At 45.8% G+C, this 14502-nt stretch overlaps 1 protein-coding gene across 2 annotated transcripts in view; it reads left to right on the top strand.

The window, feature by feature from the left end:
* The window catches only part of YIF1B (Yip1 interacting factor homolog B, membrane trafficking protein), a 29043-nt gene extending 15054 nt beyond the window's left edge, over positions 1-13989 (top strand). For both annotated transcript variants that reach the window (XM_030219087.1, XM_030219086.1), the window contains exon 8: positions 12023-13989. In XM_030219087.1, the coding sequence (XP_030074947.1) occupies positions 12023-12178 (156 nt within the window). In that variant the 3' untranslated portion in view covers positions 12179-13989. The remainder of the gene's footprint in view (positions 1-12022) is intronic.
* Positions 13990-14502: the final 513 nt, after the last annotated feature.

Genomic DNA, 14502 nt, shown 5'->3' with positions numbered 1-14502 from the left:
CAATCCTCTCGCGAGTTAACGACTTTGAATAACAACAAAAAGTGCTCTGAGTGGATGTAGATGTACCTTGTCCAAAGAAGAAAGTACCATATTGCCATGTTAGTCATTTAATACATATACCCCTGAATTCTGTATAATACGTGCCCAATTTACATGCCCATGTTAATTGAGTAACGACCTAATCGGTGATAATTGGCCGATAACCAATTATCACAAATTGGCAATTGGAATTTACAAATGCATCTTTTTAGGCATATTGTAAAAAGAGGCATATGTAAATTATAATGTGCATTGCTGAAAAGATGGCGTATCGGGGGCGTTACTCAAATTTACACACGTGGTTATAGAATGTGGGGGAATGTGCCTACATTTAGATGCAGGTATTTTACCCCAGGTTTTTAGCGGCGTAAATGACCTTCCCTATATGTTATTCTGTAAACAGTGTGTAACATTAGGCGTGGTTTTTAACATAGTACTACACGCGCTTTTTTGGAAGCATCTATATTTTAGACGCCATGTAAAGAATCTGGCCCATAAGGGTTAACACATTGTTGGAGAGACTTTAATGGGGTAATGCATTTGTGACTAGTCTTAAGAGAGCTGTGCTCCCTCTAGCAGGTCACTGAAGAGATGGTGCATTTACAAGGGCTTTAAACAAGTAGCACTTCCATTTCATCAAGCAGATCAATCCATAGACTGGTGGGTTGTGTCCATCTACCAGCAGGTGGAGATAGAGAGCAATCTTTTGCCTCCCTACATGTGGTCATGTGCTGCCGGAAACTCCTCAGTATGTTCTCTATCTCAGCAGGTGGTGGTCACACACAGCAGCAGCTCTGGCTAGGTCTCCAAGCCTATTCATTTAGGTTTTGTTGAGTACCTGGGGTTGAGGACTCTTCCTGAGCAAGTGCAAACCTGGTGGTGCCAGGTCCCTCCTTTTCTCCCCCCTCCCGCTGGCTCCATTGAACAAAAAAGAAAAAAAACGTCCTTTTTTTTTTTTTTTTTTAAACGTCCAAAAAGGGCGTCTATTGCAGCTGCTCACTGGGACACCAATTCGTTGCAGCTCGGAGCGAGAAGCAGGTAATTTTACCTTTTATAGCGGGCAGGGGGTTCCCCGAACGGTCTCCTCGTGGCTTATGGCGTTGGAGGGCAAGGGTGCGAAAAGACGCTCCCCAGACCGCGTACGTGTGTCTAGTGGGGAAGCGGGGGGTTCGAAGGCAGAGTCGCCTTTTTTGGGCCCCTTTTCGGAGTCGGGAGAGTTCCCCGGTTTTTCCTCCGGTGCGGCCGGCCTTCCTGCCTTAGGCGCCCATCCCCCGTTGGCCGCCGTCACTGTTTTGGCCGGCCACGCTACTCGGACGGCTTCTTCTTGGGCCGCTCTCGAGGTGGGAGACGTTAATCCTATGGTCGCCCTTGACTTGGGCGAAGGTAAGAAGGCGGTGAAATTAAAGCGCCATTCGTCCCGCGCGGCTCCTTCGCGGAGTGCCGGTGGCAGGAGGCGGGGATAGTGCTGGGCAGACTTATACGATCTGTGCCAGAGCCGGTGGTGGGAGGCGGGGCTGGTGGTTGGGAGGCGGGGATAGTGCTGGGCAGACTTACACGGTCTGTGCCCTGAAAAGGACAGGTACAAATCAAGGTAAGGTATACACAAAAAGTAGCACATATGAGTTTATCTTGTTGGGCAGACTGGATGGACCATGCAGGTCTTTTTCTGCCGTCATTTACTATGTTACTATGAGTGTCGCGCTGGACGCCATTTTGGATGCGCAGCGCGCCTCTGCCCCGCTCTTGGGAGCGCAGGTTGAGAGTGCCTCTAGGGCCGTGGCCCAGGCTGCAGAAGTGCACAGACTGGGGGGGTTTCTCCCCTGAGTTCATTTTGCTGCTGCATCAGGCTTTTCTTATGCAAAACGCTGCCCCTGCTCCCCTGTCTGATAAGGGTGATGAGGCCTCCATGATCAAGCGCCCTCAGGTGGATCTCCAGGCCCTAGGGGACTCTGTCTCCTCTGATGTGGATGAGGGCAGCATATCTGAGTTCTCCCAAAGGTCCTTAGGGGATTCTTTGGAGGAGAGTGATCCTCGCTCGAATGGAACGGATGACCCCTCTGCAGCGCGGCTTTTTCGCTCAGAGGATTTGGCCAACCTGTTAGTGCAGGCCATGAGCATTTTGAAAATTTCCTCTCCGGAAGAAGAACCTCTCTCAGCCTCAGCTGGCTCAGCCATTATGCTGGGAACTAAGCGCCCGCCTAGAACCTTCCATGTTCATGAAGCCATGCAGACTTTAATTTCGGCTCAATGGGATTCCCCTGAAGCGAGCCTTAAAGTAGCCAGGGCTATGTCCCGTCTGTATCCTCTGCCTGAGGGGGAATGGGAAGCCTTTCTCTGGCCTACAGTGGATTCTTTTTTTTTTTTTTTTTAATTTGAAAATTTTTATTAGACACAACGTAAGGAACACAATGTAAGGCTATGCTGCCTTCAAAATTCTGAAATACATCAAACAATTGAGTTACATCTCGGTATATCATCAGTTTTAATATTTTTCTCTCCCCCCCCCCCTCCCTCTCCCACCCTCCCCTATTCATTACTGTCCACTTCTTGGTTGTATCCCCTGTTTTTTACAATGTATTAGTCCATAATTTCTCCAAATGAATCCACTCTTTAGCATCAGGTTTGTATTTACCCATTCTCTTATCAGTCAACTGTTCCAAGCCTACAATATTCTTGACTCTCATCTTCCATGATGCAATAGTGGGGCCAAGTCTCTGTTTCCAGTGGGCCGCAACTTCCAACTTTGCGGCTGCCAACCCTAATCTTTTAAGCCTCCTTTGCCATTTCTGACCCCTTTTATTTCCCCACCCTAGTAAACACCATTTTGGCTCTGTTGGAAATTGTGTGTCCAAAATGTGTGTCAAATGTGTGGTAACATCCACCCAAAATGATTGTATATACGGACAGTCCCACCATACATGTATAAAGCTACCTACCCCGTCCTTACATCGCCAACATTGATCAGATACATTGGGATATATTCGTTTTAACCTGTCCGGCGTGTAATACCATCTACTTAGAACTTTATACGCATTTTCTTTTATTAATACACAGATAGATGCTTTTTTCACCTCCATACACACCCTTTCCCATTCCTTCACACTCATTTCAATATTTAGATCTCGCTCCCACACTGTCATATAGGGTAATTTCTTCATTTTGTCTCCCCTTATATATCTATATAATCTGGATATACCCTTCCTTCCTCCCTCCAAGGTTTCCCATATGTTTTCCAGTATCTCTCGTTCCCGTGGATCAGACTGCAACCACCCTTGTCCCTTCATAAAATGCCTAACTTGTAAATAAGCATAATGATCGGAATCTGGCAGTACGAATTTCCTTTGAAGGGTTACAAACTCTCTTAACACCCCTTCAGACATAAGGTCCCTAAATCTTTTCAGTCCCTTTCGATTCCACTCCCGAAATACCCCTCCCTCTCGCCCTGCAGGAAACTCAGCTTCTTGCCTAATATATGCTAAGGTAGAGGTTTTTACCCCCTTCTTAAATTTGTACTTTAGTACATCCCAGATATGTTGCAAGTGAGATATGAATGGGTTATGATTTCCCTGGTGAGAGTTAGACATCTTTACAGATCCCCACACTCCTCTTTCCAGATTACTCCCAGGTATTAAATCTTGTTCCAGAGTCGCCACAGGTGATCTATGCCCTTTGCTCCATTCCGCCACCTGTTTCAACTGCGCTGCTTGATAGTACCACAAAACATTGGGTAGCCCCCGTCCTCCCTCCTCCACCTTCCCCCACATAATTCTTTTGGATATTCTAGCCCGCTTGCCCCCCCACGCAAACCGAGACAAATCAGCTTGTAGTTTATTTAGAGCTGCTGTGGGAACCTCCAGCGGCAATGTTTGGAATAGAAACAACATCCGGGGAACCAAGTTCATCTTTATCACCGCTATCCTGCCCCACCATGATAACAGTCCGTTTTTCCACCTGCTCATATCTGTACGCAGTTCCCGGAATAGCGGAGCGTAATTCAATCCGTATAGCTTTGTGATATCCCTTGATATCCAAATTCCTAAATATTTAAAATTATCTCGTGCATGCCTGAAGGGAAGTTTTTGCAACAGAGCTTCCAACACAATTTGGGATGTATTGATACTCAAAATTTCCGATTTATCATAGTTTACTTTAAATCCAGACAACTCTCCGAAATTTCCTACAGTGGATTCTTTAATCACTGCGGTGACTAAGAAAACGGCTCTGCTGGTGGATGGTGACACTGCCCTGAAGGACGCTCGAGACAGGAGATTGGAGGCAGCCTTAAAGTTGGCCTTTGAGGCGGCCGGCCTGAGTTTGCAAGCCTTGGTTTGCAGCTCCTATGTGGCCAGGGCGTGCCTGACTGTTTTGCAGCGGGCTTCCACCTCGGATTCTTCCTTGAGGGCAGACTGGCTGGCCCTGGAGTCGGGCTTGGCCTACTTGGCAGACTTGCTGTATGATGTCTTGAGAGCCTCGGCTAAAGGTATGGCTCAGACAGTCTCTGCCCGGCGGTGGCTCTGGCTTAAGCACTGGTCGGCTGACCATGCCTCAAAATCTCGCCTAGCCAAGTTGCCTTTTAAAGGCAAGCTGCTCTTTTTGGGGACAAACTGGACAAGATTGTGACAGAGCTCAGCATATGTAAGGGCAAGAGGTTGCCAGAGGTCAGGGCACGGGCCGGCAGTGCTCGCCCTGGTTCCTCCAAGGGCCGATTTCAGGAAGCCCGTCGGTATCGCCCAGGCAAGTCGACCTCCTCTTCCTTCAAGCGGAACTTCTCCCCCAAGCAGCATTCCTTTCGCAGGGACCGCCGTCCCAGAGGTTCGTCCTCCGGCCCTCCCCCAGGGTCTCGTACCCAATGACGGGGCCCTGGTCCATGGCCCAGAGCGGATAGGAGGAATGCTATCCTCGTTTCTGGGAGAGTGGACCAGGGTAACTTCAGACGCTTGGGTTCTGGAAGTCATCAGAGACGGCTACAAGTTGGAGTTCTGCCGGCCCTTGAGAGACGAGTTTGTGAACTCTCCCTGCAAGTCTCCAGTCAAAGCAGCGGCAGTGCAGCAGACTTTGGACAACCTGATCCGCTTGGGCGCGGTGGTCCCAGTGCCAGTAGATCAACTTGGCAAGGGACATTACTCAATTTACTTTGTGGTGCCAAAGAAGGGAGGTTCTGTTCTGCCTATTCTTGACCTCAAGAGAGTCAATCGGGCCTTGAAAATACGGCACTTCCAGATGGAGACTCTCCGCTCCGTAATAGCTGCGGTGAAAAAAGGAGAATTCCTGGCGTCCTTGGACATCAAGGAAGCTTACTTACATATTCCCATCTGGCCGCTTCATCAGCGCATCCTGCGCTTTGCAGTTCTGGGCCGCCACTTCCAGTTCAGAGCCCTCCCGTTCGGGTTGGCTACTGCTCCACGGACCTTCTCCAAAGTAATGGTGGTCATCGCGGCTTACCTCCGCAAGGAAGGAGTGCAGGTCCATCCCTATCTGGATGACTGGCTGATCCGAGCCCCCTCTTATGCAGAATGTGGGAGAGCTACGGACAGGGTTATTGCTCTTCTGAGCTCCCTGGGATGGATCGTCAACTAGGAGAAAAGCCAGCTGCGCCCGACTCAGTCCCTGGAGTATCTGGGAGTTTGATTCGACACCCAAGTGGGCAGAGTGTTCCTGCCAGACAACCGGAGCGTCAAGCTTCGGACCCAGGTGGACCAGTTCCTAGCATCCTCTACCCTTCGGGCTTGGGACTATGTGCAGCTGTTGGGCTCCATGACGGCCATGATGGAGGTAGTGCCCTGGGCCAGGGCCCATATGAGACCACTACAGCACTCTCTTCTGCGGCGGTGGACTCCAGTTTTGGAGGATTACGCTGTATGCCTTCCCTTGGATCCAGTGGTGCGCAAGGCGCTGAGTTGGTGGCTGAGGCCAGACAAGCTGTCCGCAGGAATGCCTCTCACGACCCCGGAGTGGGTTGTCGTCATGACGGATGCCTGTTTGATGGGCTGGGGAGCCCACTGCCTGGGAAGGACAGCGCAGGGGCTCTGGTCTCCTGCGGAGGCGAAGTGGTCTATCAACCTCCTGGAACTCCGGGCCATTTGGTTGGCGCTTCTAGAGTTTCTCCCGGTACTGGTGCTGAGGCCAGTACGGGTCCTGTCGGACAATGCCACGGCTGTGGCCTATGTCAATCGCCATGGAGGTACCAGGAGCTTCCCTCTAGTCAAGGAGGCCATGAAGCTATGCCTGTGGGCGGAAGCGAATCTGGAACAGCTGTCGGCGGCCCACATTGCGGGAGTCATGTATGTCAAGGCGGACTTTCTCAGTTGCCATACTTTGGATCCCGGAGAGTGGCAGCTGTCAGCTCTGGGCGTTCTTGGACATCACGAAGCGCCGAGCCTGGATCTGATGTCATAGTAAAAATTAATCGTAAACATATCGTCTAAGACAACAAAGATAATAAAAGATGATGGGAAAACATTAGGGTCCATAAATGTTGCTGAACAGATAAGAGAGAAATTAAGTAACGTCTGGATGGTATGCCTTCTTGAACAGGGTAGTCTTCAATAATTTCCTGAAGTTTAGATGATTCTGAGTTGATTTTAGAGTTTAGGCAGTGCATTCCATAGCTGAGTTCCTATGATATCCACAATGCATGAAAGTTATTTGCCTACACTGCCTCCATTATATGCAAATCTTTCATGTATATTCACTATGGATATCCTGAAGACCTGACTGGTAAGGGGGTACTCCAGGACAGACTAGGGCAGTGTTTCCCAAGTCGATCTGGACCCAGAACCTTTGCTAGTTTAAGATGGCGGATTGCCTGTTGTACCTCCTTACCTGTGAAAGAGGCATTAAGCCACTGGAAGTATCTGGGGTGAGCTAGGGAAGTTGGAAGCCCTTGAAAAAAAATCCTGGATTTCTTTATCATATACTTTTGATAGAAATTAAAAAATGCTTGCATAATCTCTGCCTCTTTAGGCACTATCAGTCCCCTTGATAGTGAGAGACATTGAGTTTTGCTCCCCTCTGCCTCACTAAGTTTGCCCATCTTTGCTGCTGATATTTATATAGCTTTATTACTGGTAGCTGCTCTCTGCTGAAGCAGTTCATTAACAGCTTCCAGGTAGGCCTGTGGCACTGTCAATGCTCTGAGTACCTTACCCAGTACAGTTGCTAAGTCCCAAATCTCTACTTCTTTTTCTTCCAAGTTGTTACATTGTTCTGTGGGTTGTTTTTGGTTTTTTGGGGGGGAGGCGGGGGGAGGAGCAGTTTTCTTGGTCATCCACTTTGCCCAGTGATTGATGATGTTTCTCCGTTAAGACCCTAAGCTGTGCTTCAGCATCTTCCACTTGGCTTTCTTGCTGAGAAGACTGCTCTTCCCACACTTTGTAACCTGGTAGTCTGGTACTCCAAACTCTCCTTTATTTCCTCCATGGAGGTATAGAGCTGGCATGTTTGTCATCTAGCGCAGCCGACAGTTGTTTTTTTTTGTGAGGTTTCCGCACTATACCTTTTGTAAGGCCATCATAAATGGCAAAACCTGACTTTTGACACCTTATTGCAGTTAAGACCCCTTTTCATGATGTGTGTGTGGGGGGGGGGGAGATTTTTATAAGAATACCACTGCCCCAGTCTCTGTTAAAAGCATCAAATGGATGTTTGTGCTGCAATAGCTTGCAAAGGTAGTCAGAGGCACTGGGGGCATGTGTGTGTTTTTATATATATATATCTATAATATATGTGCATGTGTTTATGTGTGTTTATAGATTTTAATAGCAAATATTTGTATCTAGGAGCAGAGCAGGGCCCAACAGGTATCTGCTTAGCACCAGTGATCACATAACCCCCCTCTTCTCTCTCTCCCCCCCCCTCCCCCCCCCCCCCCAAAAAAAAAATCATCTTCTAACATGAAAGAAGGTGCATCTCCACATGCAAGCTTTCTACATATGGGATTACCAATTTAAAAAATAGATTTGTTGGGGCTTTTTTTGTTACCATAACCTTAATTCATTTTTTGACCAGCTTTCTGGCGCTAACACTTCGAATCAAAAACAAGAATGTGGAGAGTTTAGAGGAGAACAGCCATGGATGACTCGTATGGATACATCTCATACTGCATGAGTTCTGTGCATCCCTGGGGCAGCCTTGACACCCCTGCTGCACGAGCACATTTAGCTGCAGGACTGGGGGGAGCTCTGGAGCTTCAATATCTTTTACCTGTAAGACATGCAGGAGTGCCTTTACAAGTGCCACTACTGCACAAGGAGCTATACATAGCCTAGGGCAGGGATGGGCAACCTGGCTGAATGCGGTCCACTACCGAATTTTATGTGGCCCCTGAGACTATAGGAAGTATGCACAGAGAATGTCATTAACCAGAGTTTTGGCAATTTTAAATACTGTATTAAGCAAATATTTTCAAAATAGCCACTCCAGCAGTTTTTCATCACTTTTTAGTTCAGTTCTTACAGAAGGTCTATGGAACTTTCTGCATTTCCGGTTCTAACATTACGTAATGTACTAACATTCATGCAGCCCTCTCCTCTAGATTTGCACGGAGATAAGCACGTAACTTAATTGGCAAAACAAGATAAATTAGTGGTTTTAACTGCACTTGAGCAATAACGAGCGTTAATTGGCAATTACAATTTATGTGCAGAAATTGGTAGGCGTATTCTATAAAGAACTGCGCCTAAATTGCAAAGTGCACTGTTCAAAATAAATGCGCGTTCCGTGGGTGTTCCAACAGTTACGCGTGCAATTACAGAATACGCCTCAGTGCACCTCAATCTACACACATGGATTTACACCAGGTTGTGATTGGCGTAAATGAACGCGCGTAGCTTGAGGCACTGCAGTATTGATAAGGCGTATTCTATATACTACGCCTTAGAATATGTTTTTCTTTCTGTTCGGATTTTTTCGGCACCATATATAGAATCTAGTCCTTTATGTGTAAAGGTTGCACCCCCCCCTCCCCCGCTCTAGGGCCTTGTGCAGGCGTATCACAAAAAGAGCTGAACCTGGAGGAGAGCCCCTCATGTGCCTCCAGGAGTTGTTCACTAGATTTTGGCTGGAATTTCTTTTGGCAGGCAAATTGCAGAGTGGTAAATTGGTTCTAGCACTGTTCTGAGCTGAGGAAGAGAGTGTTGACTCCAAAATGCTAGGTGGGAAGCGTAATAAGTTAGTCTAGTAAAAAGGCATCTCCTTTGTGTTTTATCCGTTAGCTTTTTTTGTGCTTGTGCATGCAAGGCAACCACACTGCCAAATTCAAAATAACATTTATTTGATTCACCAAATGAACAAAGCCATAACTTAATGACAGTTTCAAAGCTGGGCACTGTCAGCTTTCCAGCAGAGAGCAGTTTTAAGACTCTATAAAACTACCAAAGACATCTAGACTAAGAATATTATTGGGTACCTCCTATGATAACTAGGGACCCAAAAATACATATGTGCACCCTCCTGTGCTGGCATGTGTAGTGCTGCACACAAGTTACATAGTCCCTGCTCAAGGGGAGGAGTTAGATGGTGAGGGGACACACCTAGCTGTATGAGCTCCACAGTTCTCTGACTACTGGTTGAGGTACCGGACCTGATGATGAAATGGAAGGGCAGGGCATCTACCTTTCCTGTTGAGGGTGCCACTGCTCTCCCTGGACAAGCAGACACTCGACCAGTGGAGAGCTTGTGCTTGCTGCAGGAGGAGATCACTCCTTCTTCCACGAGGTTCACAGCACTCCTCCAGTACCCAGAAGCGGAGCCGAAGCAGGGATGGGTGCAGCCAGAACTTTGTCAGATGGTGTCTTGGCTTTGGTGTTATCAGTGGGACAGCCCTAGTAATTAGTTTGACTCCTGGAACTATGCCCACTGCTGCTGAGGTCTGACAGGTTTGGAGGCAGGAATGCTTCTAGGAGTGGAAGGAGTTCATTTTGTATTCTTTGACCCTAACGATTGAAAAGTTTTATTGATGGCAGAAATTTTTCCTTCAGGTGTTAGTTGCTGTTACTCCTCCTAACTGAAAGTGCTGCTTTGAATTTCAACCTCCTGGTTTATGGTGCTTCTGTTTCTCAAGTTTTATTTAATGTTGTGTTTTATTTTTCTTTAAAATCCCCTTGAGTGCTCCAGCTCAGGGTTTTTTTCTTCCTCTTTTCTTTTTACATGATAGTTTTTTCCCTTATTTTTCTGTCATATATTGTGTAATAATTATTTTTCCATTTCAAGGCATTGTTGAAAAATTTGTTTGAAAAAATATAAATAATAAATTTAACAAGTGGAACAAATTAAGCCATGTAGCAATAGTGACATGAAGAAATCTGAACACATTTTCAGAACTGTTAGCAGTCTGTCCTGCTGACAACTTCTCCATGCTTCCTAACCATAACACCAGCGGTAGACTGCTCACTTGGCATTTTGTTTTATGCATCATTGTGTATGTTCAGTTGTTATCTGCCAAGAAAGGGTTGGTTGAGCAGGTTATAAATGTGTAAATAAAATTTACAAACTGTGCTAGCATGCATACTGGACCCCTGCTGGGGAAAGGCAGACGGCACACAGTTCATATTCAGGCTCAGCTAGGAATGTACTACACATGATCAAATGATGAGGTGAAAAAAAGATGCTATGTTCATGAAATAAACCAAAAGTGAAAGACCAAGAATAAGCTATTGGCCATAACCTGGTACATAGGGAGGATTTCTTTCCATGATGGAATTTCTGAGCTATGTAAAAACACAGCTGAAAATCCCATGACAGATATTGGATCTTTCACCTGAATATGTCACACACTGGACTCTTGGCACTATAGTTTAGTTTTGTCTGGTAGCCCCCCCTCCCCCACCCCCCACCCCTTCCCAGTGAGGTACTCACTTGCCCACTATCTCTTTTATAGAGCCATAATTGTGAATAAGCCACAGCTTCCTGGTTTGTATTGACAACCTCCGATCTAGCTGACTCTGTTCATGTGCACTTTGGGCTCCCCCTCCCCCCTGTGGTTTGACAGTCATGAGAATGGACAGTACCAAATCGCCTATTCTTTTCCTCCCATGTTTCCCCTTTTTTTGACAATGTAATCTTTTCTTCTACCGCTTGTGTTCCATCTTGTTGTTTTTATGTTGTCCCCTCCCTTAATTAGTTTATATTTAGTAAACTGCTTAGACATCTCTTTTGAAAATTTGCAGTTTATCAAATAAACTAAACTTGAACTGCGCATATTCACTGACCCGATAAAGGGCATGCTGCCCACAGAGGGGTGTGGCCTTTTCAGTAGGCTAACTCGTCTCACTTGGAGGTATATTTTCAAAGCACTTAGTCCAAGTGCTTTGATTGAAAATGAGCCCCTTGGTGTCTCTTTCAGTAATTACTTTGCTAGGATTAAGCAGCACAGGTACATATTGTTTGCAAAGTTAAAATGATTTAATTTAAATATGCTAAGTCTTTTTAACTCTTTGGCCTCTGCTTTTTTCTTCTATTATTTTCACTGTAGTGCCTTAGCTCTGCTGACCACCTCTTCTGCTTAAGATTGGTGGGTTGTCTACAGCTAGGCCTTGACTTGTTTACATTCCAGCAAATGTAAATGCTTCAGAATTGTTTACAGGTCCTTGCTATAGATTTGCAGTTGGTTTAGGACTTTTTAACCAGTAAAACAACCGTTCCTTCCTGCAAAAGAAAGTAGAGGGGGTGGGTTATCCAATAACCACTGGAAACCCCACTTTCTCTACTGTAATTACTTTCCCTGTCTTGTCTTGTATCTTCCACTTAATTTTGTGCCTTTTTGGTGCGGACTCTAACAAAGTGCCAGAAATGAACATGTTTGGTTCCACCTGAAAAGGTGCCCAAAAGTAGTATCTGTGGCATATACCCACTCTTGTGTACCTGCAAGGAATGCTTGAGTAACTGGAACATAAACACTAAAACTTTTTCAATTTGAGCATCTGACAATAGACGCACTACATATTTCATAATGTCTTTGGTTTTCCTCTTGTCCCTCTGACCCTAGATCCGAACCCTAAGGTTGAAGATCCTGTCGGAAGCTGCAGCAGAAGGCGTGCTTGTGCGTGGTGCTAGGAACCAGCTACGCATGTATCTCACCATGGCCATTGCTGCTGTGCAGCCTGCGTTTATGTACTGGCTGACCTTTCACCTGGTGAGATAAGGGATCAGCCTATAAATGGCTGTGGTGCTGCCCTGCTCCCCCAAGCACATCATATAAGAAGAGATCTCATGACACTTCTCACTGGGCTCTCAGGGCTTATCTAACAATTCAACTTTTATCAACTGGATGTTGTGATCTTCATCTCTTCAGTTTTGGTTTCTGGAAATGTTGGCAGCTGATGCTTACTGGATTACTGATCCTGCCTCCAAGGATCACAGTCACTGCCTGCCCCTCTCACAGAGTAGGGGCTTACTTCCGTTTATTAACTTTTATAAAATGCTGCCTCTTATTTAAAATGTTTGTTTTATGTTGGGACATAGTGCAGAACCCTCTCTTCCTGGAATATTTATTGTAATTCTTAAGTCATTGACAATGGGGTTGTTTTAAACAGTAACAATAGCCTCAGTTAGTTCACAGGACCTATGGAAATGGCCTTTGGAACATGGTGAACGAAATGGCATTAAAAGTTTCCTCATGACCCCCCTCTTCTATTTCCTAAGACTGGGCCAATGTATTTACCCCCAGAACTTTTATAGCAAATGTTGCAGGTTAAAAAAAAAAAAATTACGTATTTACCTATGGGGCATTTTTCTTATATTGCATTGGCCTGCAATTTAAAACATGCCTTTTCAAAACTGGAGAGACCCCCACCCCCCACACCCACACATCCTTATTCTGTTTCAACCACTCACTAATCACCCAGCACTTCAGTATTAAAAACAAATAGTTAACTGCACTTAGTATCCTAGTATGTGATTTCTGCTTACTATACTGTAGGACAGCTTTTGTGTACAAAATAGATTCCCCCCCCCCCCACACACACACACCAATATTCAGCACTATTTAATCTGCCAGGAATGACTCCTGGCCAGCTAAATAGCGCTTAACTGGCTATCCACAAATATTTAGTGGGAGGTAGCCAACTATCTCACGCTGAATAGTCACGGTCAGTGCTTAGCAGATATTGCACGATATAACTGGCATCCACTAATACTCGGCACTTAGCTGGCAACATTTTGGCCGGTTTAAACTTACCCGGCCATTACTGGATCCTGGCCAAAAATAAATGGGTACTCAGTTCTAGTCATTGAAAACAGCTCAGCATTAACTATCCAGTCTCGCCACCAACTGCAGGAGTTAGCTGGGTTGCCTCCCGCGGTCTGAATATCAGCTTTTCTGTTTAGCTTCCCACAACTCTTGAGACGTACAAAAATGTTTACACTAGTATTAAATTTCTTGTAGGACAGGGTTGTATTCTGCTCCAGCCCTCAGAATTTTGTGCAGATAGCATGAGGGTTGGTGCATTTTTAAACTTGGTTTCAGGCAGACAATGGGCACAGGGTCCTGGGACTAATTTAACAATTTCAGCAGGTCCCTGTGGCTGGTTTTCTGCTCTGTAGGGTAAAGAACAGAAATGGACAGGTCTGTGCTGGTTCATTCTCTGGGCAGCAGATGATGGAGAATAAGGGTAGATTCTGTAGGTACTATGTTAGATATAAATGGTTGCTGTATCGGAAGGGTAAGATCAGAAGGGCCTAAAGATATGGCTAGAGGAATTCTTCAGCTTGCTTGTTGGGTAGGAGCCTGTGGTTTTCCTTTACAAACACTTTTCAGCTTTTTCCTCCTGCTTCAGCAGAGAGGGATGAGGACAGGCTTCCCAAGCAGGGAGTTCATAACTGAATGTGGCTTCCTCCGTCTCTGCACATGTCTCATACAGGTTGGGCCCTGAATCTAGCAACCACTGCTGCTGTGTTTTGCTGTTGGTACATTTACAGGGCCATGTGCTTTTTAATAAAGCTTGAACAGATGAAGCAGGCTTGGTTGATCATTGGTATGAGAAGAAAGCTGCTTTGTGTGTTCTGTTGCCAAGAATGGGAGAGTTTTGAGTGGGGTTAGGATGTTGATGTGATTCCCTTCCCCTTTAAAACTCCTCTGAGCATCCTGTAATTGTGATGTATCAGTTGTAACGAGAGCCAAGTGCTTGAAGCCTGTTGTGCAGAGAAAGCAGTGGCACTTGGAATGTTGGCCAACCTGTCTGCAAGTAAAAGTATGTGAGGTGTGTCATTCAGGAGGGTGCGACCTGAAGTGAGTGGAATGACTGGTTTTACAAAATCATACACTTCCAAGTTTATCTACTGTGAGTGACTTTCAGAATTTAAAGTTGATAGTGGACCATCAGAGGTGGACTTCCATTGAGACATACTTGTCACTATTTTTGGAAGCAGGTGCCACACCTATTTCATCATCAGTCCATCCATCTATTAAAAAAAAAATGTTTTAATTTTCCAACTTTTACTTAAAGATCCCATGATCTCTATTATTCT

This window comes from Microcaecilia unicolor, chromosome 11, assembly GCF_901765095.1.
Source record: "Microcaecilia unicolor chromosome 11, aMicUni1.1, whole genome shotgun sequence".
Lineage (NCBI taxonomy): Eukaryota > Metazoa > Chordata > Amphibia > Gymnophiona > Siphonopidae > Microcaecilia > Microcaecilia unicolor.
This window is presented reverse-complemented; position numbering and strand designations above follow the sequence as displayed.